General features: G+C 38.5%; 1 protein-coding gene across 1 annotated transcript; it reads left to right on the forward strand.

The window, feature by feature from the left end:
* The first annotated feature begins 5,629 nt into the window (after positions 1-5,629).
* Positions 5,630-9,530, forward strand: LOC114316821 (uncharacterized). Its single transcript, XM_082923374.1, has 6 exons — positions 5,630-5,781; positions 6,762-6,819; positions 6,934-7,015; positions 8,077-8,304; positions 8,563-8,984; positions 9,033-9,530. Exons 1-6 carry the CDS (start codon positions 5,630-5,632, stop codon positions 9,528-9,530), a joined length of 1,440 nt encoding a protein of 479 aa, XP_082779500.1.
* Positions 9,531-22,640: the final 13,110 nt, after the last annotated feature.

The following is a 22,640-nucleotide window of genomic DNA, read 5'->3' on the forward strand; positions in this document are numbered from 1 at the left end:
GGATTTGCCACCCTCAAGTGAGCTTAAAACAACATGATTTTGCCACTCTGCAAAGTGGGGTTAAAACTCACAATCAATGAATTATTCCAATTCAAGTAATGGAGTCTTCTTCCACAGGCATTCATGCAGTTATAGCAGTTAAGCAAATAGCCTCATGGCAAGCATGCTAACATGGCAACATGCACATCTCATACAGTATGCTAAAGCGTAAACACTTACAGTGTACTCCAAGCCAAAAAAGAAAACTAATTAGAAATCAATGCATGATCCTAGCTATGTTAAGATGCCTAATGCAACACACGCAAAATGCAACTGAGTAGGCTCGACTATCTAAGATGGCACACGGATATCACGATTGATACATGTATTCAAATAGGAATTGAAATACAATGCAGTTTGAATAATGCGCCGAGCCCGGTGCATGCAATACGAATGAATGATGCACGCATGCAAAGCATAAGGTATGCTAATTGAAATATGCCTTAAACTAACCATCAAAAGCTGGTAAATAAAAGGGAGAAAGACGTGGGGTTGGAAGACATTCACACACACACGCACACTTATTACAGCATTTGTCCTCTGGACGGAGGGTCCGAATAAAATGAAAGCTAACTAGCTACGCTAATTAAGCTAACTATTACAAACTAACTAATTAACTAACTATTCTAGCTAATTAATTATTACAAACCAAATTGAATAACTAGCTAATCAAAACTAATTAGAATATTACAAAGCACTAAGCTAAATTAATTACAAAACAGGTAATTAACTACAACTAGCTAACAAAAGCGATAAATGGCCTCGCGGGCAAGGGAGATATGCATGCTCAGTTGCGTCCTCTCGGAAATCCACCGCCTTGCCTCAAGATGCCTCTGTTTGCACTCTGTTGATCCTTTGAAAAGTACACTGATTCCCATATTGCTTCTTTCTGATCTCAAGAATACCTTGAGGGCTGAAATTCCCTCTACTGCTGTAACAGAGCACAGACAGGGGCAAGACAGTATATTTGCAAGGAAATGTATGCACTTCCACACTCCTTATCATATCTCAAGCTCAAAGGAGTATGACACTTGACTCTCGAGCCGCCAACCAAGCATTTTCAATGCATGGTGGCCAAAGAATCAAGCTTGTGCAAGCTTAGTACATGCACACCTAAGACTCGAAAGGCCTCCACCCTATCATGCACAATCAGGGGCGTCGGCGACCAAGAAACGTGACACGTTTCATCACTTCAAGTATGAAACGTGTCTCATTCCCCATATTTGGATTAACATCCGATCCAAACACATGCAATGCAAACAACATGCTTATCTTAACACGTTTTACTTGATCCAATTTTATTTAGATATTTTAAGCTTACCAATTAATCCTTTAATTGATTAAGTCCAAAAGTGAAAGTCCTCTAATTTGAAAGATGGACCAAGCCACAAGCTTCTTGAGCATGAAAGAAACATCATGCCGTTGAGCATGAGCTCAAACCAACAAAGGGCTTAAGACATCTTTCAAAGTGATACAACAAATGAAAGATGGCATGCAATGGAGTGCAATGGCATGTATTTCAGCACTGAAATGACATGTTAGACAACATCAAATCATGCAACAATGCATGCAATGCATGCTAAGAGCCAAAAGCATTGAAGCAAGCAAAGAGCATAACACTATAGGCATGCACTACTAAGCACAAATGACCAAACCAACCCCAGACAGAGGTTAAACATGCCAAAATAGTGGCCTAATCATGTTGAAAATGAAGCACCAAAAGCTACAACAACATGCTCATGTATTGGCTCGCAAGCTAGGCATTAAACACAACTCTCAAACACAATGAAGGCATGAATTATATGAGAGTATGGCAAGGCTATATGCTCTGAAATAACATGGTAAATGGTGCCACATCATGCAAACATCACATGCACAACATGTTAAAAGCCTCGAAACTCAAAGCTAGTCAAGGCCCTTTACACTACAACCATACTAAGTAATGCTCAAATGATCCTAATCATTCAAAACAGATCTAAGGCAGGTCAAAATAGTGGCAAAAACATGCTAGACTTGTAGCATAGATGGCAAGAACAATAAGCTCATGTATTGGCTCACAAACAAGGCATAATGCTCAACTTTTCAAAAGCATTGAAAGAGTGATTTAAGTGGAAGCATAGCAAAGATATAAGCTCTAAAATCACGTACCAAATGATGCCATATCATGCACACATCACGAATATAGCATGCTACGAGCCTCAAAACTCAAGACTAGTGAAGCCATTTGCACTATAGCTATACAAAGCAAGCCCCAAAGGACCAAGATGACTCAAAACAGTCTTAAAGCATGTCAAAATAATGCCAAAACGTGCATGGAGTATGGCCAAGACAAGCTAGCATGAAAGGCCAAAACACCGAGTACACTAGGCTAATGGGCAAGATTGCACTACAAGTGCCAAAACCAAGGAAGATGTGACTCCACCAACCAAAATCAGAGTTATGACATGGCAAATAATGGCTAAAAACATGCTTGAACTAAGCAAATTCAAGGCACAGAGACATGCTACTTTGCAAGGCTACAAGTAGGATTACACTACAAGTACAATAAGCATGCAGGAGGTGACCATGACAGCCAAAAACAGAGTTAAGGCAGGTCTGAAAAGTCACAAAAATTAGCCTAAACAAAGTCACAAAGAAGTAGAAACACATGCTCTTTTGATGGTCCAACAACACAAGCAAACAAGAGAAGATGAATGGGGACTACCCCCACCCATTTGGGACCTCAAAATCACTTTTCCACCACTGAAATTCCTTTGAGTTTCAGTAGTGAGAAGGCCAAAAAGAGATTATCCCAAAGGCCTTAAAAGATGGCACAAAGCAAGGCAAAACAAGCCACCAAATGGGGTAAATCACCCCTAACTCAAACTAGGCCTTAAACAAATATTTTAAGCACTTAAAGATAGAACTTTTTGTAGTTGAAAGCTAAATCTAAAATAGCATGCAAAGGTGGCCAAATATGCAATCAAAATAAAGCTTAAAAGGGGGAATATGACTCACCCTTGAAGAATAGCAAGAATAGCAACTTCTTGAGCTCAAAACCAGCTTTTAGAACTCAAATACACCCTCCAAGAACCTCAGTAACAAAGATGGGGGTGTTTGGCTAGGAGGTTGTGTGCAAATATGCAAAGAAAATGCAATTCTAAGCACTATAGAGCACAACAATATAGAGAGAGAGAAATCTAGAGAGAGTAGATATTTTTCTTCTCCAAAATTCTGAACCTTTTGGAAAGGGGAGAGAGCTCCCCTCTTATAGAAAATGTAAGCAAAAGCTTGCGTGAATCCCTCTCTACATGTGTAGGGCGGATGCATTCTGTGCCTAACAGCTGGCACCAAAAATATCTGCAGAAAGTGCAGAAAGGTAGCCAACTAGTTAAAGGGGTCGACCAACCACCCCACCTGGTCGACCGACCACCCAAGGTGGTCGACAGGGACAAAAATTGGTCGACAGGGGGGGGAAAGGTGGTCTACACAAAGAGAAGAAGCTGGTGGCAGGCTGTCGACCACTCAAGGTGGTCGACCGACCACCCACCCTAGCTGACCGACCACCACAAGTGGTTTACAGGGGAGAAAACTAGCTGGCAGGGTAGAAAAATGGTCTACACCCCTACTTCTCCCTCCAGGCAAAAGGGGCACCAAGGTTTGGCTTAAAACAAGTACAAAACCAAGAGAGTTCAGAGACTCAGGGGCAAGGTGAGCAACCGAAAACCCCGGGGACTCCAAACGAGTGCAAACATGCTCAATCATCGAGCGCTCAACCGATGACGTCCAAGTCTTTAGGGCAGTCAAAAATGGGGTGTCTACAATAGTGCAAGCAACTCCTCGTCTAGAGGAAGCACAAGGATACAATCCGTTATTTTGAGCCAAGAAAACAAAATTTTGCTCTTTTGACTAGCTGAATGTGTGAACAACCCCCAGTTCCCTTCTTCCTTTGGGATGGACCCTCCTGCGCCTTCTCTTCCTCAGAATCCTCACTGGATGGAGGAACTGAAATTTACTCTATTTGAGAATCAGTTTCTTCTTTCCTACCAACCTCCAGATCTTCCCATTACATTTGAGTGATACCAAGCTCAACTTTTACTTGCAGCATTTTCTCACTTACCCTTCAATGTTCTTGGGGATGATATTCCTCTTAAGAACTTTCGATGGGCCTGTGACATTATGACTCGGGGTCATGTCCTCAACCCCATTGCTCAAGCAGAACTTCAGATGTTTTTAGATCAACTCCCACTTTTTCTCCATTGGCACCGAATTTCTTTGGCTACCACTAATTCTTTGGACAGAATCTCGGCCCATCGAATCCAACCCAGTACGAAGTAGAGTATCTCATTGACGAACATAATGACTTCAAGAATAAGGATTCTGCATACTGGGATGATCTGGATATGGATGAGATGGAACAAGGATCGAAGGAAATGGAGTTCGAAATGAAAGCTGAACAGTTTTTCCATCAAATAAGAACACATCAGCTACAATAACCCAGCTTGGATAGGACAGATGACAAAATAAAAAAGGAACTAAATTCATTGACCACTGTTGGGACAAATTTCATGACCTTGTTATTCTCTCTATTCCTTATTTTTATGAGATTGAATTTGTAGCCAATAAGGTTTTTTAATGTAATTATGTTCATATCAATAAAGCTAGGTTTTTCTTTCTTTATTTGGCATGGTCTGGTTTAATATTTCTATTGCATACTTGTGACCATTCTATTCGCCCAAATCAAACAAAATCAAAGCTTTGAATTTACCAATTTTGTCCTTCGAAACCTGGTTTGAATATTTCCAATGGAATACTTGAAACGTAATTTGAATATCTCCAATCATATGGAGTATAATTAACAATTTTTGCCTTAGGTCTTCTTATTCCAATCATATGGTTAACACAATCAACAGTTTCGAATTAACTATCTTTGCTTCGGAAAAACAATCTACGTGTTTTGAAGTATGGAAACTTCCCTTAGAAATTACACTGCTTTATTCTTAAAGAGTGAGTCCCTTTGGGTTCTTTCACTGCTTAACCAAATATTAGTTTTTTGCCACTTCAAAGTCTAAAACAAACAAATTCTAGCTGCAGAGTATTTCAAAGTTTACTTTGAAGGATTTTATTTTCAACAAGAAACTTAAAAGTAAGTCTTTAATCTCCATGAAGCAAACAAACACCTGAGCATTCTTGTACTCTAAGGTATGAAACGTGCTTCGAAGTCAACTCCCTGCTTTCGAAGCCCTTGTAGGATGTTGGACGTTTGGCTTTAAAGCCAAATCTTAATTTCGAAGCCAAATACTTGCTTTTCGAAGCCAATCTAGATATTCAACATACGTTTCCCTCCAGAAACTTTTCTTCATTTTAAATTTGGGACGCTCCATATCTTAAAATAAGGGTTTTAATTTCACATGGACCCAAATCATAAAAAAATAATTTCGGATCCATCTGACCCACTCAACTTGTTCGGGTAACTTTTGGACAGAAAGGTTTAAAAATCGATTTCCTTCGTATTCCACCTATCTACTTGCCCAAAAATTCCTTTCTCTCCCTTTTGAACTTGTCTTCAACTTTCGCTTCTTACTTACCTTCCTCTTTCACCCCTTCAGTAATGGCTTCTTTGAAAGTGCAAACCATTGTGCGTATGAGTCCCTCTGTAGCTTTAAGGAGACTCATCAATGAAGAATGTGAAAAGTACAAAGCTAGTGAACGGTGTGCTGCTGATGGACACATTCTTATTCCTCGTCGTCATGTTCAAGGAGAGTATGTACTTGGACCCATTTTTAGGGAGGTCCCCACTTAGCTCCCTACCTTATATCCTCGCCTGGAGGATCATTGCTTACTCTAAGAGGGGGTCTTTGAGTAGGGATACTGGAGGTTAAATTGACCCCACCGCTACTGGCCTACAATGAGACCCGAATGGGAAGAATGGTATGATCGAGTTGTCCCTTCTAGGACACTTGACCTTCAGGAACTCTTCATCCTTGATGCCCTTCGACTGGCCAGGTTTCTATTCTTGAAGACCCTTTCCTTATACCTGTTGCATTATGTTTTTGAAATTCTTCTTTTAATTTTTTCCAATTTCGATGTGGTATGATGGCCCCTATCATTCTGGATATATGTCTTCTTCTAGGTTTATCCCCCATTGGCACTCCTTTTGGTTCCGACTATCCTGATCTTAATGTGCCCTTTTCCATCCCTCCTTTAGTGATTATGCACAGTCTGAAAATCCCAAGGAAGGCCATGTGACAGACAGAGAGTTGTTCTCTTTTCTTTTGTATTGGCCTTGTAAATTCTTATTTTGTACCTCTTCTCAGAGGATTATGCCTGAGTTTGCTCCCCTTGCTAAGACTCTGGCTTTGAGGAAGAAAATAGCCTTAGCTCCATATGTTCTGGGCCATGTATATAGTGCATGCTCCCAATTTTATGAAAAACCTTTAGATACTAATCAAGGGGGCCACTCTAGATATTATAGCTGTGGCTTTTTACTTATTTCACTGCTTTGCATTCTAGGTGTCTGAAATTTTTGCTATCAAACACTATCTCTTATGGAATCAAATATGCCAGAGTTTCACTTTATCCTTCCACTTTTTTTATTCCATAAGAAAGAAAGAAAGAAAGTGGAAGGATAAAGTGGTCAGGCAGAAAGATGGTAAACCCTTTCAAACCCTATCTCTTAGGATAAAGTGCTTGTGCATACAGTCCCTATCAAACCCTATCTCTTATGGAATAAAATATGCTAGGTTTGGCATTCCACAGACCATAACTGTGGATAATGAGACTGTGTTTAATGGAAAGATGGTAAAGTCTTTCGCGGCAGAGTTTAGAATTAGCCTTGTTAATTCTACCCCTTATTATGTATAGGCAAATGGTCAGGCAGAATCATCCAATAAGTCTTTGAAAAAATGAATACAGAGAGTTGTTGAAGACAATTATAGGGATTGGCATAACTTGTTGTTGGATGTGTTGTCGGCTTATAAGACTTCTGCAAGGTCAAGTACAGGAGTTACTCCTTATGCCTTAGTATATGGGCATAATGCAATGTTACTTGTAGAGATTGACATTAAGTCTTTAAGGTTGAGATGCCAGGACCAGTTAGCTCTTGAGTAGTACCATCAGAGCATGTTCTTGGAATTAGAAAATGTGGATAAAGCTAGAACTTTGGCATTAAATAGCATTCTCTTTCAAAAGAAGAAAGCAGCCAAAAATTATAATAAGAAAGTCAAGCACATTAGCTTTGATGAATGTGATTTGGTATGAAAGACAATACTCTCAATAGGAATTAAAAGCCATAAGTTTGGCAAATGCTCACCTAATTAGGAAGGACCATATCAAGTTCATAGAGTCTTGCATGGGGAAGCATACCATTTGAGGAATTTGAATAGGTATGTACACCCCAGGAAAATTAATGGCAGGTACTTGAAACCTTATTATCCAACTGTATGGGAAACACAAGGAGTGTAGAAAATGCTAAAACAGAGAAGTATGAAAGCACTCAAATAGTAAATAAAGATTCTATTTCATAAGGAGTTAAGTACATGCAGCCATAGATTGGCCCAAAAGTCAGTACAATGTTTTAATTGTTCCCTTGCAATTGATTCTCTACTCCTAAGGGATGGGAACAACTGAATGAGCACTTTATTTGCATGAGCAAATGGATTGAATTGGAAAGTAGATTGAAGAAGAATGAAACAATTGATAGAAGTGTTCAAGAACAAATCAACAAAGAAAGGGAACACTGGAGACAAGTGTTACTAAGGATAATTGCTATTGTCATCACTCTTGCTAAAAATAATTGAGCTTTTCGTGGAGACAATGAGAAGATTTATCAAGAAAGAAATGGAATCTTTTTAAGCTTAATTGTAATGCTTGCTAAATTTGATCCACTAATGCAAGAGCACATTCAACGTATTCAAAGGAGTGAAATTCATTACCATTATCTTGGCCACAAAATCCAAAATGAATTGATACAGATGTTAGCGAGTGAGATCAAGAGTACGATTGTGGCAAGAATCAAATAAGCGAAATATTTTTCAATTATTCTTGATTGTACTCCAGATGTTAGTCATGAAGAACAAATGTCTCTTGTGATAAGACGTGTAGATGTTTCAACTAGTCCGGTAAAGGTAGAAGAATTCTTTTTAGAATTTTTGAAAGTGGATGATACATCGGGGTTGGGACTTTTTAATGTACTTAGAGCGGCATTGCACACACTCCAGCTTGATATTGGTGATATAAGAGGGCAAGGATATGATAATGGCTCTAATATTAAAGGGAGACACAAAGGTGTACAAAAAAGAGTACTTGAAATAAATCCAAGAGCATTCTACACGCCATGTGGTTGTCATAGTCTTAATCTTGCCCTTTGTGATATGGCTACCTCTTGTTCCAAAGCTATCTATTTCTTTAGAGTGGTACAATGCATATATGTGTTGTTTTCTTCTTCTACAAAGAGGTGGAAAATTTTCAAAGACAATGTGGAAGGTCTCACACTTAAGCCATTATCACAAACTCGATGAGAAAGTCGCATTGAAAGTGTTAAAGCTATACGGTACCAAGCTCCACAAATTAGAGATGCTGTAATTCAGTTGGAAAAAGAAGCTGATGAGCCCAATACAAAGTGTGAAGCTGAATCCTTAGTTACATCTGAAATTGAGAACTTTGAGTTTTTGCTTGGCATGATTATTTGGTACAATCTGTTGTTTGCTGTTAATTCTGTTAGCAAGACATTTCAAGCTGAAGACATGCATATTGATGTTGCTATACATCAATTAAAAGGACTCATTACATTTCTTGAAAAGTATAGAGAAACTGGATTTTTGGAGGCCATGATTGAAGCTAAAGAAGTTGCAATTGAAATGGAGATTGAACCTACATTTTGTGAAAGGCGTGTCATTCATAGAAAGAAGCATTTTGATGAGAATGTTAGTGAAGAGGTTGCACAATCAGCTGAAGAATCCTTTAGAGTTAATTATTTCATATATATAATAGATCAAGCTCTTTCTTCACTTAAGAGTAGATTTGAACAATTTCAAATATATGAAGAAACTTTTGGATTTTTGTTTGATTTGAAGAAGTTAAATTCTACCAATGATGAGTGCTTGAAGACTTATTGTGCTAATCTTGAAGACTTTTTGAAACATGATGGACTTATGGATGTTGATGTGAGAGATTTATTTTCTGAGTTGAAAGTGTTCAAAGAAATTTTGCCAAAAGAAATCAATAAGCCAATTGAGGTGATGAATTATTTGAAATTGATGGATGATTGTTTTCCAAATGCCTGGATTGCATATAGAATATTATTGACTATTCCAGTTACCGTTGCCTCTGGAGAAGGAAGTTTTTCAAAGTTAAAATTGGTCAAATCCTACCTTCGATCAACAATGTCACCAGAAAGGTTGAATGGATTAGCTATATTGTCTATTGAAAAGGATTTGGTAGATAAATTAGATTATACAAACTTAATTAGTGATTTTGCAGCTAAAAATGCAAGAAGAGTAGTATTTAAGTGATCGTTGGGTTAATTGTAAACTGGATATTACTAAACTATAAAGCAACAAAACCAGTTTTTAATGTTTTTGAGTCATTGTACTGATTTCTTCCTATCTTAATATATGAAAGTAAATTTTAGTTTATAATGTTAATGATTATATGTTCAAGTATACTTAAATAAAAAAATTGTGGATACTTATCATTTTATGCATAAATTTTTTATTAAAAAAATATATATTAGAAGAGTCTCATTTTCATAGTTCGCCTTAGGCCCCACAAATCTCAGAGCCGGCCCTGAGTACAGTGCTTTGTGGAATGAAGGGAATGAACTGAAATTCGATTAAGTCCTGAATGAGTTTAGAGGTTGCCTCCTCTGGCTTAGGTCTTTGTACTTTCAGCTCTCTGGTGGTAAGATTGGGGTTGGTTTGACTACAGAGAGAAATAGGGATCCTTTGTGTAAGCCCAAATTGCCTCGCAAATTGAGTAGGGCAGTAGGCTTCTGCTATGCATTTGTAAGCTCTAGGATTTAAAGTGCCAATGAAAAGCTCTCTAGGAGTTAAAATATAAGCCCACATATCCTTGTGCTGATGCTGGGAACAGTTTCTATCAGCCAAGAAAGTCCTCAACCAGGTTGGGCTAATATTAGCTTCGAAGGGACAGAAGAAGGTGTGAGAAGAAGGGGAAGCCGAGAGTTGATGAAAGAAAGTAAAATAGAAGGCAAAAGTGGAAGGATAAAGTGGAACTCTGGCATATTTTATTTCATAAGAGGTAGGGTTTGATAGCAAAAATTTCAAACACCTAGAATGCAAAGTAGTGAAATAAGCAAAAAGCCAGAGTTGTAATATCCAAAGTGGCCCCCCTTGATTAGTATCTAAAGGTTTTTCACAAAATTGGGAGCATGCTCTATATACATGGCCCAAAACATATAGAGCTAAGGCTATTTTGTTCCTCTCCAAAGCTAGAGCCTTAGCAAGGGGAGCAAACTCAGACATAATCCTCTGAGAAGAAGTACAAAATAAGAATTTACAAAGCTAATACAAAAGAAATGAGAAGAACTTTTTGTCCGTCACAAGGCCTTCCTTTGGATTTTCAGACTGTGAAAAATCACTGAAGGAGGAGTTCAAAGGAGGGATGGAAAAGTGCACATTAAGATCGTGATAGTTAGGACCAAGAAAAGTGCCAATGGGGGATAAATCTAGAAGATGGCATATATCCAGAATGGTAGGGGCCATCATACCGCATCAAAATTGGAAAAAATTAAAAGAAGAATTCCAAAAACATAATGCGGCAAGTATAAGGAAAGGGTCTTCAGGAATAGAAAACCTGGCCAGTCAAAGAGCATCAAGGAGGCAGAGTTCCTGAAGGGCAAGTGTCCTAGTAGGGACAACTCGATCGTTCCATTCTTCCAATTCAAGTCCCATTGTGGGCCAGCAGCGGTAGGGTCGATTTAACCTCTAGTTTCCCCAGTCAAAGCCCCCCTCGTAGAGTAAGCAATGATCTTCCAGACGAGGGTATAAGGCAGGGAGCTAAGGAGGGGCCTCCTTGAAAATGAGTCCAAGTATATACTCTCCTTGAACATGACGGCGAGAAATAAGAATGCGTCCATCAACAACACACCGTTCACCAGCTTTGTACTTTTCGTATTCTTTGTTGATGAGTCTCCTTAAAGCTACAGAGGGACTGACACGCTCAACGGTTTACACTTTCAGAGAAACCATTACTGAAGGGGTGAAAGAGGAAGGTGAGTAAGAAGCGAAAGTTGCAAACAAATTCAAAAGGGAGAGAAAGGAATTTTTGGGCAAGTAAATAGGTGGAATACGAAACAAAGGGGTTTTTAAACCTTTTTGTCCAAAAGTTACCCGAACAAGTTGAGTGGGTCAGGTGGATCTAAAATTATTATATTATGATTTGGGTCCATGTGAAATTAAAACCCATATTTTAAAATATGGAAGGTCCCAAATTTAAAATGAAGAAAAGTTTCTGGAAGGAAACGTATGTTGAATATCTGGATTGGCTTCAAAAAGCAAGTGTTTGGCTTCAAAATTAAGATTTGTCTTTAAAGCCAAACATCCAACATCCTGCAAGGGCTTTGAAAGCAGGAAGTTGACCGCGAAGCACGTTTCATACCTAAGAATACAAGAATGCTCAGGTGTTTGTTTGCTTCAAGGGGATTAAAGACTTGTTTTTAGGTTTCTTGTTGAAAATAAAATCTTTTGAAGTAAACTTTGAAATGCTCTGCAGTTAGAATTTGTTTGTTTTAGACTTCAAAGTGGCAAAAAACCAATATTTGGTTAAGCAGTGAAAGTGTCACGACCCAAACCCGTCCCTAAAAGTTTGATCCATGACCGGCTTATACATAGGCCTCAAAACAAAATTTACGAATATTTATTCACACACGGGGCCTTAAGCGGAATCAAAACCAATATAAAGACAACGCCCATTGAGCTTGTGCATACATGATGACTTAATAAATTTAAGCATTTAAATACACTTCCATATTTACATATACAATCACAGAACTTATATAGATCTCACACACACACTTATATAAGACTCCATACATTACATAATTCCCAGTAATAAAAATTAAGGCCTCAACACGGAGACGTACCCCAGGTGGCTTGGCAGACAGGTAGATCTCAATATAATTCTAGTGTCAATCCCCAATGGCTCACTTACATAAACATACATAAAAACGGAGTGAGCAAGTCTTAGTGAATAATAGCAATGTAAGGAGGTTAGTTAAGGGAGTATAGTCTTAGAGAATGTAAATATACATTTCAAACCATACAGAGATCTTAATCATAATCATATTTTAGAACGGCCTCAGGCTCACATGTAATACAGAACGGCCTCAGGCTCAACATATTATACAGAACGGCCTCAGGCCCACATCTCAACAGCTGTCCACACATTGGAGGGTAGGTAGAACATCGACATGTACACTACCTCCCTTAGCCTTTGGCCATGAATCATAATCGATTCGAATCATATTAGGGTCAGTGAGACATCGACATGTCCTCACCTCCTTCAATCTTAGAATTTTCCACACTCCGTGACTTATAACTGAACGGCCTCGGGCCCATCACTAGCACAACAGAATGACCCCCGGTCCTTAAGGATATCATTGCCCAATAACGCACATAAATTTTCCAATTATTCACCATAAGGAAACATAGCTTACTTATGCATAACAGAATGCCATCGATAACTATTAACAGTAAATGTAACAGAACATTACACTACTATTATTCACAGTGATGGGCTTCCGATAGCGTTGGGACGATGTCCTTGTCTTGGCCTGCAAACACAATGCACATAGCATAATATGAGGATATAATCAATCTCTTTCTTGTTCTCTTCAATCAATAAACCATGGTGGTTTTAAACTCATTAGGCTTCAATAGGTCATAATCCGTGTCTCAGAAAAAATGAGGAATCAATAGGGAAATGGTTTAGACAAAGAAATGGTACAAAACCGGTAACAGAAAGTGAACAACTTTCACTATTTTGGGCATATCTATTTGTGTACTTATAATTTGGGAGAGAGACCACCACCATTGGAAACTAGACTTCTGGGGCTTGAATTTGGGCTCAAGAATCACCTAAAACGGAGTCCGGATACAAATGATATGCTTATTTGAAGTTGGCTGAACAGGGCTGTCCTGCATGTACGGGACCACGTGTTTTTTTAGCAGAACCTAGAAATGGATTGCCGCACGTACGGGAAGACCTGCCGCACGTGCGACTCTGGGTCAGTTTTGCTGTTCGAAAATGTTGTTTGCTCTAACACTTGTTCTTTTCATTTCTAAGCTTGGTTTCAACTCTAATCACTCAAAAACATGTAGAATTCCTTCCAAAACATAACAAACTAACATCATTCAAATAGAATTTCATTTCAATTACATCAATCTTGCTCAAAGTTAAAACTTTAAGTCTTATCTTTTCTATATATATTCAAACTTCCATAATCTTGTTATTCCATGAATCATCCTTAAGATTGAACTCAACTCAAGCAAATTTAAGGAGATCAAGGTTCAATTCCTTGAATTCAACCCAATCCATTCATAACACAACACACTTGTTCATTTACATATCAAACTTCCAAGTTAATCCTTGATTTCATGTAGTAGATGAATTATCTACAAAGATAATGGTTAGAGCCACATACCTTAACTCAAATCCTTGCTTTTCCCCTTAATTTCTTCAATTTTCCCAAGCTTCATGGTTGATCTTCTTCCTCTCTCTTCAATTCTCTTCAATAATCTTCAACCCCCATGATTGTTGAGCTTTTTCTTAAAGAATCTTGGTCTCTCCTTCTCTCTCTCTCTCTTTCAAGTTTTCTCTCCCTCTCCCTTAGATATTTTTGGCTCCAATATCATTAGTTCAATCACATCATATACATATATATGCTTATCACAAATAGGGATAGCCAAACGCACCCTTACGAATCGCACAAAATCAAATTTCAATTAAACTTTCCAGATGCCTCTAAAAATTGTACTGATCATAAATATGTCCTTTGTTCTGGTTTTTGAAGCCTCTAAGGCCTTCAATTTACAGTGCAACGTTAACCACCCAAACACGCCTTAACGAATCAGACGAAATAAATTTCCAATTATTTTTCCCACATAGCTCTAAAAATTCCCATTAACATATGCAAGTACTCAATTTTGATTTCTGAGCCTGTAAAGGTCGGCAATTTCAATTTTAAAGTCGTAACTCAATAGATAATGCTTCAATTCAAAAGATATAATCACATTAAGGCACATTAACCCATAGGTAAATAAAGATACTTCCTTATACACATTTTGGGGTCGTTACAGAAAGAACCCAAAGAGACTCACTCTTTAAAAATAAAACAGTGTAATTCTTAAGTGAAGTTTCCATACTTCAAAACACGTAGATTGTTTTTTCGAAGCAAATATAGTTAATTCGAAGTTGTTGATTGTGTTAACTATATGATTGGAATGAGAAGACTTAAGGCAAAGATTGTCAATTATACTCCATATGATTGGAGATATTCAAATTAGGTTTCGAAGGACAAAATCGGTAAATTCAAAACTTTGATTTTGTTTGATTTGGGCGAATAGAATGGTCACAAGTATGCAATTGGAATATAAAACCAGACCATGCCAAATAAAGAAAAGAAAAACCTAGCTTTATTGATTTGAAAATAATTACATTAAAAAGCTTTCTTGGCTACAAATTCAATCTCATAAAAATAAGGAATAGAGAGAATAACAAAGTCATGAAATTTGCCCCAACAGTGGTCAATGAATTTATGTTTTTTATTCTATCCTCTGTCCTATCCAAGCTGGGTTATTGTAGCTGATGTGTTCTTATTTGATGGAAAAGTTGTTCAGCTTTCATTTCGAACTCCATTTCCTTCAATCCTTGTTCCATCTCATCCATATCTAGATCATCTGAATATGCAAAATCCTTATTCTTGAAGTTATTATATTTGTCAATGAGATTCTTTGCTCCGTACTGGGTTTGGATTCGATGGGTCGAGATTCTGTCCAAAGAATTAGTAGTAGCCAAAGAAATTTGGTGCCAATGGAGAAGGAGCAGGAGTTGATCCAAAAACATCTGAAGTTCTGCTTGAGCAATGGGGTTGAGGACATGATCCCGAGTCATAATGTCACAAGCCCATCGAAAGTTCTTAAGAGGAATATCATTCCCAAGAACAGTGAAGGGCAAGCGAGAAAAGGCTACAAGCAAAAGTTGAGCTTGGTATCGGTCAAATGTAGTGGGAAGATCTAGAGGTTGGTAGGAAAGAAGAAACTAATTCTCGAAGAGAGTAAGTTTCAGTTCCTCCATCTAGTGAGGATTCTGAGGAAGAGGAGGCGTAGAAGGGTCCATCCCAAAGGAAGAAGCAAACTGGGGGTTGTTCACACATCCAAGCCAGTCAGAAGAGCAAAATTTTGCTTTCTTGGCTAAGAATGACGGATTGTATCCTTGTGCTTCCTTTGGATGAGGAGTTGCTTGCATTATCTTCGTAGGCATTGAAAATGTGTACCATGCTACAAGTAAGTTGTCTTCTAAACTGCATCCGTGATCGATGGATACATAGGGGTAAACCACCGAGCTCCGAGCAAAAGGAGGGATAGACAGAGGATTAGCGAATTTGACAAATCGATGGTGAATTCGCTCTCTTAGTTTTGATTCATTAGGTTCTGACTAGCTTCCCCAGCCAATAGACCTACAGAAAGAAGGAGCAATTGTGTCCCATGCAGAGGTTGGTGGGGTAGAGGAAGAAGCAGTTGTGTCCCATGCAGAAGATGGAAAAAGAGTTTCCAAGATCCATTTTTGCAAATGCTTGATCCAAGGGTTCATAATTGGCAAACTTTGGGTCTAAAGGTTGGTATGCTGCGAAAGCTTCCATAACTTGCATAAATGGAGGCGGATAGGTGTATTCAATAAATGGATTGAGATTCTTTCGAGGCCTATAATCATCTTCCATAGACTCCTCGTATGCTCGATCAATGTAAGAAAAGGTTTGCTTGGCCATAAGGACTATATCAACCTTGTCGAATGCTTAAATAGTGGGAAATGTTCAGGGCATAGAAGAGAATTTAATGCAGTACAAACATTGCAATGATAGACGTCAATTGCAGTTTTAAGAAGATGTAAAGCCCATACACGTCCTAGGACGTGGGTAAAGTGCCTTGATCCACTAATATCACTAAGTCTTGGGTATATATTAGTACGGGGGTAATGTTGGCTGTATAATTTTTAAAAGCCAATGAAAAGCCACCAATAAAAGCCCTCTTCATTGAAGCTGAGAGAACTAAAACACAATCGTCTGATAATTGATTGACAATTAATCTTTTGCAAGGACTGATCGATCCTTGGTGGCACGCTTAAAATTACAATATTAACCTTCGAAAGCCAAAAAAAGCCAACACATACACTATGTATTGCATAGATTGTAAGTTGATCTTTCTACTGGCTTTCGAAGATGAGCCAGTTAGGTACTGCATTATTGGATACCTCCAATCTTGATCTTGTAAGTCATTATGATTGACTTCTAACACCACATTCTTTTTAGCTAAAGGTGGTATTAATTTTTAATATGTTGCTTGATTTATATTCATTTGAGTGTCATTCCTTCTTCTGAAATTCGAAACTTTCTTAGCTACATCATTAGCTTTGTTATTCATGAACCTTGGGATATAAATCACATTTGCTATCTGAAACTGAGAAAGCAAATGTAATGCAACAATATAATATGACAACATGCTTGCACTTTGACATATGAAAATCCCTTTCACTTGGTTGACCACCAATTGAGAATCTCCAAATATATCAACTGCATGAGCTTGTAATTCAATAAGCATTTCAAGTCCCATTATTAAAGCTTCATATTCAGCTTGATTATTGGAACAAATAATTTCATCAACTCTGAAACCATGTGTGGTTTCTACCCTTTGTGATGACTTAATCACCACACCAATTCCAGTCAGACCATTAACTTTTGATCCATCAAATCACATTTGTCATGGCTCAATATTAACCATACCAAGATCCATTATCTCTTAGCTTTCTGTCTGACATAGATGATCTGCCAAGAAATTAGCTAAAACTTGTTCTTTTACTACCTTTTAGAGGACATATTCTAGATGAAATTCTGATAAGGCTAGTATCCATTTGTCAATTCTTTCTCTCAACATAGGTCTAGATAACATATACTTAACTAAATCTGTGGTTGCAATTACCAAGACAACTATACACAAAAGATAGTATCTTAATTTTATTGCAGCAAAATACAATGCAAGGCACAACTTTTCTACAGTCGAATATTTACATTCACAAGAATTTAAAAACCTACTAAGGTAATAAACTGCTTGCTCCTTGCCTTTTTTCATTATCTTGGGCTAAGAAAACTCCCAATGAATCTTTTGTTGCAGTTATGTACAACTTCAAGGGCTTATCACTCTTCCAAGTGAACCAAGTGTTCCTCCATGGACTGGGATTTTACTACAATGTCATTAATGTAACACTCTAAATATCCTCCAATAAGATCATGAAAAATAGTGTTCATTGCCCTTTGATATGTAGTCCTAGCATTTTTCAGACTAAATGGCATTTTGACCCATTCGAAGGTGCCAATGTTTCTTGGACATTTGAATGCTGTCTGATGGACATCCTCCTCTGCAATGCAAATTTGGTTGTAACCAGAATGTCCATCCATCATAGACAAAATCTTGTGGCCTACTGAACTGTCCACCAATAAGTCTACTATAGGCATGGGGTACTTATTTTTTGGAGTTGCTAAGTTCAGGTTCTAAAATCAATGGATATCCTTATTTTACCATTCTTTTTAACTACAGGCACAATATTGGAAAGCCATTCAATATATCTGGTTATTCTAATAAAGCTTGCCTTAAGGAGCCTAAGAATTTCTTCCTTGACCTTTTGAACCACCTCAAGACTCATTCTTTTTGGTTTTTGCTTGTATGGCTTGAAATTAGGCTTCATAGAGAGCCTATGTTCCGCTAATGATCTGTCCAATCCAGGCAGCTTATTATAAGACCAAGCAAAGCAATCCTTATATTGTTTTAAGATAACTAATAACTGGCTCCTATCACAAGGACTTAACCAAGCACTAATATAAATGGGTTGTTGTGCAGAATTTCCCCCTAAATTACTTCCAATGGGTCTTGTACTTGAGGACTCACCAATGTTTTTCTTTTGATTTCTTTTTCCCTTGAAGCGACTTCTTGGTTTTGTTCTGCTCTCACTTTCTTTGGTTCAACATCTTTGCCTTCTTCCTCATAGACAAAGTCTGTCTACAAGGCTTCTTCCTCTTATATTTCTTAGACTTTTGTTTCAATGTCCAATGCACAATACTTATCAAGAATCAAAGGCCTAGCCTTTTGTTGTTCTTGATTACAACCAACCACCATGGCTTCTCTTCCTTGTTTTTGAACCTTCTGGACTATTTACTTAATGTCCAATATCGAAAACTTAACCAAAGCCAAGGGTTTGGCTTCTTGGGTTTCATCCTCTTGTCTACAACCAGGCATCATTATCATCTTTGATGACAAATTCTTCATCAGCACTCTCTTGCACTAAGTGCTTCAACTGAGCTACTTCTTCGTTAGCCGTCACTTCGACTGAACCATTAGGTTTTCTCAATATACTGAGTGGTGTCACTCCCTTAATATACAACTTGGCCTCTGCAAAGTCAGCATAAGCGATAAAGGGTTGAGGGTCTGCGTTGATCTCCTGTGTCTCTCCATTGCGTAAGGCCATCATTATCTTCTGATGTAGAGAGGAAGGCACACATTTGTTGGTGTGTATCCAATCCCTACCAAGTAAAGCATTATACTTGACATTGCTATCTATAACAAAGAATGTCGTCATGCAATGTCTAGTTCCCACACTCAAGTTGATGGGTAAGATACCTTGAGACATTTGTTTATCCCCAGCGAAGCCAGCAATGATTGTGCTGGTTGGGATTAATCTAGGGTTTCATTTTCCCAGTTTCTTCAAAGAGGACTTCGAAAGCAGGTTCACTGCTGCCCTATTATCCACCAACACCCTGTTCATTTGTATCCCATCAAAAAAAACCTTAATATACAAGGACTTGACATGCTGTGTCATAGATGTTGTAGGATACTCAAAAGGATATGAGAGATTAATACTCACTTTATCACTCTCATCTTCAATTTCCATTGGCATGGCCACTTCAGACTCATCTTGAACCGTTAACCTGTGAATCTTCGCTAGAAATTGGAATGAGGTCAATCTCCTGACATTCTTAGTTTCTATCTCCAGCCTGGAACACTTGTGATAGTATATGTACCATGTTTATTGATACTGGAGGGAATGAGCCAAACTGAATTGGTGGCTGCACTTGTTACTTTTCCAAACTAACTTGCTCAATTACTTCGGAAGCATCTTCCATGCTGCACTGTAGTACTTCAGTACTAGTGACTTCTTTTGAATGTTCTACTTCTACTAGTTTTTTGGCCAAAAAGGTCTGTTCAGCCATGAAGGTTTCAAACATTTCATCTTCAGCCATTTCTTTACTTTGGCCTACTTGTACTTCTCCTTCTCCTTCTGTTTCAATGTCACTTTCCATCAAGGCCTTTTCAAGACCTGCTAAGGTGGATCTTTCCCTGGCTTTCAATTCAGTGTGAACCTTACCCAACTGCTCCCTGCTGACAACTCTTTTGTTATGAGGGCCTAATTTTGGACTTTCTTTTCCTTCTATCTGGCCTTTTGACTGGACCAATGAAGAACTTTCCTCACTTTCCTTCAGATCCTTCTGGTACTAAATATACCTCCGCTGGATCTTTCTCCTCTGGGATCTGGAGATTACAAGAACCATATTTGGTTTCTTTGTTTTTGGGTGTTTAAGTAATACCAAATTATTTGGAGCCACCAAGGGAGGATTAATCATTCTACCCTGGTCCCCAAAAACACTCCTCTGGGTAGGCATTTTCTTAGGCTTGTTCTGCATGACAAACCAATTTGGAACCCCAGGTACCCATGAACTCACTTGTTTAGTTGCTAAACTAGCTCTTTCTACCTTCGAGGCTAGCTTTGACGCTGCCTGTAGAGGCCACTGCTTAGCCCTGATCCCCTGTCTTGAGCCTAATTCAGGCCTTCGGTCAGGGTAGTTACCTTGCATCTTGTTTGAGGCTGATCTTGGAGGCCAATCTTTGGCTCTGATTCCATAACTTGAGCGCATTTTAAGCCTCCTCTCAGGATAATTGTCTTCCATCCTATAGTAGTTGGGTGGTCTGAACTCATGCAGAGGTCTCCTACTCTTGGGATATACCCTAGTGGCTGATGGTCCAACCAATGATGACTGTTGTCTAGGACCAGTTGGGTATGACCTTTTGTTGTAAGTACTAGTTGGTTTAGGACATTTCTGCACATCCTTATAATACTGTTTTCCATCAATTAAGAGACCTTTCAACTATTTGTAACTTAACCTACATTTGGGACACATCCTTTGCATGACAGCTGCCTCTAGAGAGTCATTATCCAGTGCCTCCTCACTAGAGTCTTCCTTTTGGTTCGCAAAGTTCTGTCCATTTGCTGGTGAATTTATGATACCTTTTTTGGAGGCAGTTTAGCTGGCAACATACATCTACACATTAACTTCCTCCAATTCCTTCAAGGATAGATTTTGGAAGTCAGGTACACCAACATTGGCTATAGCTTCCATAATCTCTGGGAATGAGTTAGAGTCAATCCCTATAGCTTTCTCTGCTTTGCTTAGGAACTTTAAACTCCCCTTTTGAATCTGTTCTTGGATTCTGTCCCGAAAAACAATACAGTTTTTAGTTGAATGAGACCCAGAATTGTGCTATTTACAATACATTTTCCCTTTAAGTTTTTTTGGGGAAGGAATTTTAACTCCCTTTGGTAACTTTAGGAAATTTTGCTGCAAGCAAATAATAAAAAATGTCATCTGTCTTTGATAAATCAAAAGAGTATTTTCTATGAAGGTTTTTCTTTTTAAACTACTGGTCTATTGTAGCGTCCTTATGAATTAATGCCTCATAGGTCATAGTCACTTTCCCTACGATCTCTACTACATCAATGTCGTAATTAGGGTCCCTATAATAGGTCTTATATGATGCATTACTTCGATCTTGTTCTTCCTCAAGTAATGATTCATATCTAGACACCTTATAGGTTAATTCCACTAAGTCTCGAAACTCAGTTGAGTTGAACTTCTTTCAAAGCCGAAACTGTAAACCATTTTGAGACAATCTCACAAATTCAGGCTCTGGTAGACACCTTATAGGTTAATTCTACTAAGTCTCGAACCTCAGTTGAGTCGAACTTCTTTCGAAGCCGAAACTCTAAACCATTTTGAGCCAATCTCACAAATTCAGGCTCTGGTAGAATGACACTACACTTGTTTCGTGCTCTTTTGAATCTGGCAATAAATTAAACAGCCTTCTCATCAGGCCTTTGACTTAACCTTGCCAAGTCTGCCATGGAAACTTCTGGCTCTGTTTGGAAGAATTGGGCATGAAATGCCTAATCTATTTGCTACCAAGTTTGGATAGAGCTAGGTGTAAGGTTAATATACCATACAAAAGCTGCTCCAGTTAGAGAATTTGGAAAAGCTCTTAACTTCATGTAATCATTATTGGTAAATTCACTACATTAGGCTGTGAACCTAACAATGTGTTCTACTGTTGACTAGTTTCCATTCCTATAAAAAAGAGCAAAGTCTAGTATTCTAAACTCCCTTGGGTATTCATGCACCCTATCCACCCATTCTGGGTATGGCTTCCTATACACAGGAGTTTTAACCCCCCGAGCCATAAGTCCACACATTTCTCTGACAATATTAGTGATTTGGTCCCTAGGAACCATATTTTGTGCTTGTTGGGCTACCACTGGAGGAACAAACACAGGATTTGGTAGAAACCATTGTGCTTAAGGTCCTCTTGGTCCATAGGGAGGTATATTTAGGACTGGCTATCCCTGTGGTACTAGTTGCTGCTGAGGGTATGGTTGACCTCTCTAAGCTTGTCTTGTGAAAGGACCTGCGAAAGGGGCTACAATAGGAGAAACAAGTGTTGTTTCTCTCCCAGCCACAAGAAACCCTTCCAACCCCCTGGGTGTGAATTCGAACAGAGGATTAGTGAACCCCCTTGTGCCAGGTATGGCTTCGAACATGAGATTTGGAAACATTCTCATGCCATTTTCTTGTGTTGGCCCAGATCTACCAATTTGTATGGCTTCGCTGTTAGGTAATGAGGCATTTTGATGTACTATAGGCCTTGAAAGAGGCTCATACCATGACTGAGGTATAGGTGATGGTCTTTTATAATTTTGATTACTAGTCTAACCATTAGTATGTCCATTTCTTTGCATAGGCAACATCTCTAGCCAATCTTTGCTGAGGAACATTTGAATTTTTCTCCATATGCCTTGTGTTAGTTGGTTGATGGGAATTCATTCGATCTATAAAGGATATTGCTCATCTTTACATTGTTTTCATTAACTGCTGTCCTATGGCATCTACCAGGCCTCCCCATGGATTCATTGGCTGAGTAGATGGAACAATAGATGGTCCAATTCCATGGCCTCGTCCAATATTTTGCACATGTGGTGCATGTTTTGAATTACTGGTTTGTTCGACCATA

Source organism: Camellia sinensis, chromosome 4 (assembly GCF_055761805.1).
Source record: "Camellia sinensis isolate YWXY chromosome 4, ASM5576180v1, whole genome shotgun sequence".
Taxonomy (NCBI): domain Eukaryota; kingdom Viridiplantae; phylum Streptophyta; class Magnoliopsida; order Ericales; family Theaceae; genus Camellia; species Camellia sinensis.

Excerpts from the sequence above, each read along its gene's own strand:
- LOC114316821 (XM_082923374.1), top strand. The coding sequence starts at position 5,630 with ATGGCTTCTTTGAAAGTGCAAACCATTGTGCGTATGAGTCCCTCTGTA. Across the intron at positions 6,820-6,933 it reads CTGTGTTTAATGGAAAGATG|AGAGTTGTTGAAGACAATTA; the intron begins GTAAAGTCTTTC and ends AAATGAATACAG. Across the intron at positions 8,305-8,562 it reads TATTAAAGGGAGACACAAAG|CTATACGGTACCAAGCTCCA; the intron begins GTGTACAAAAAA and ends AAAGTGTTAAAG.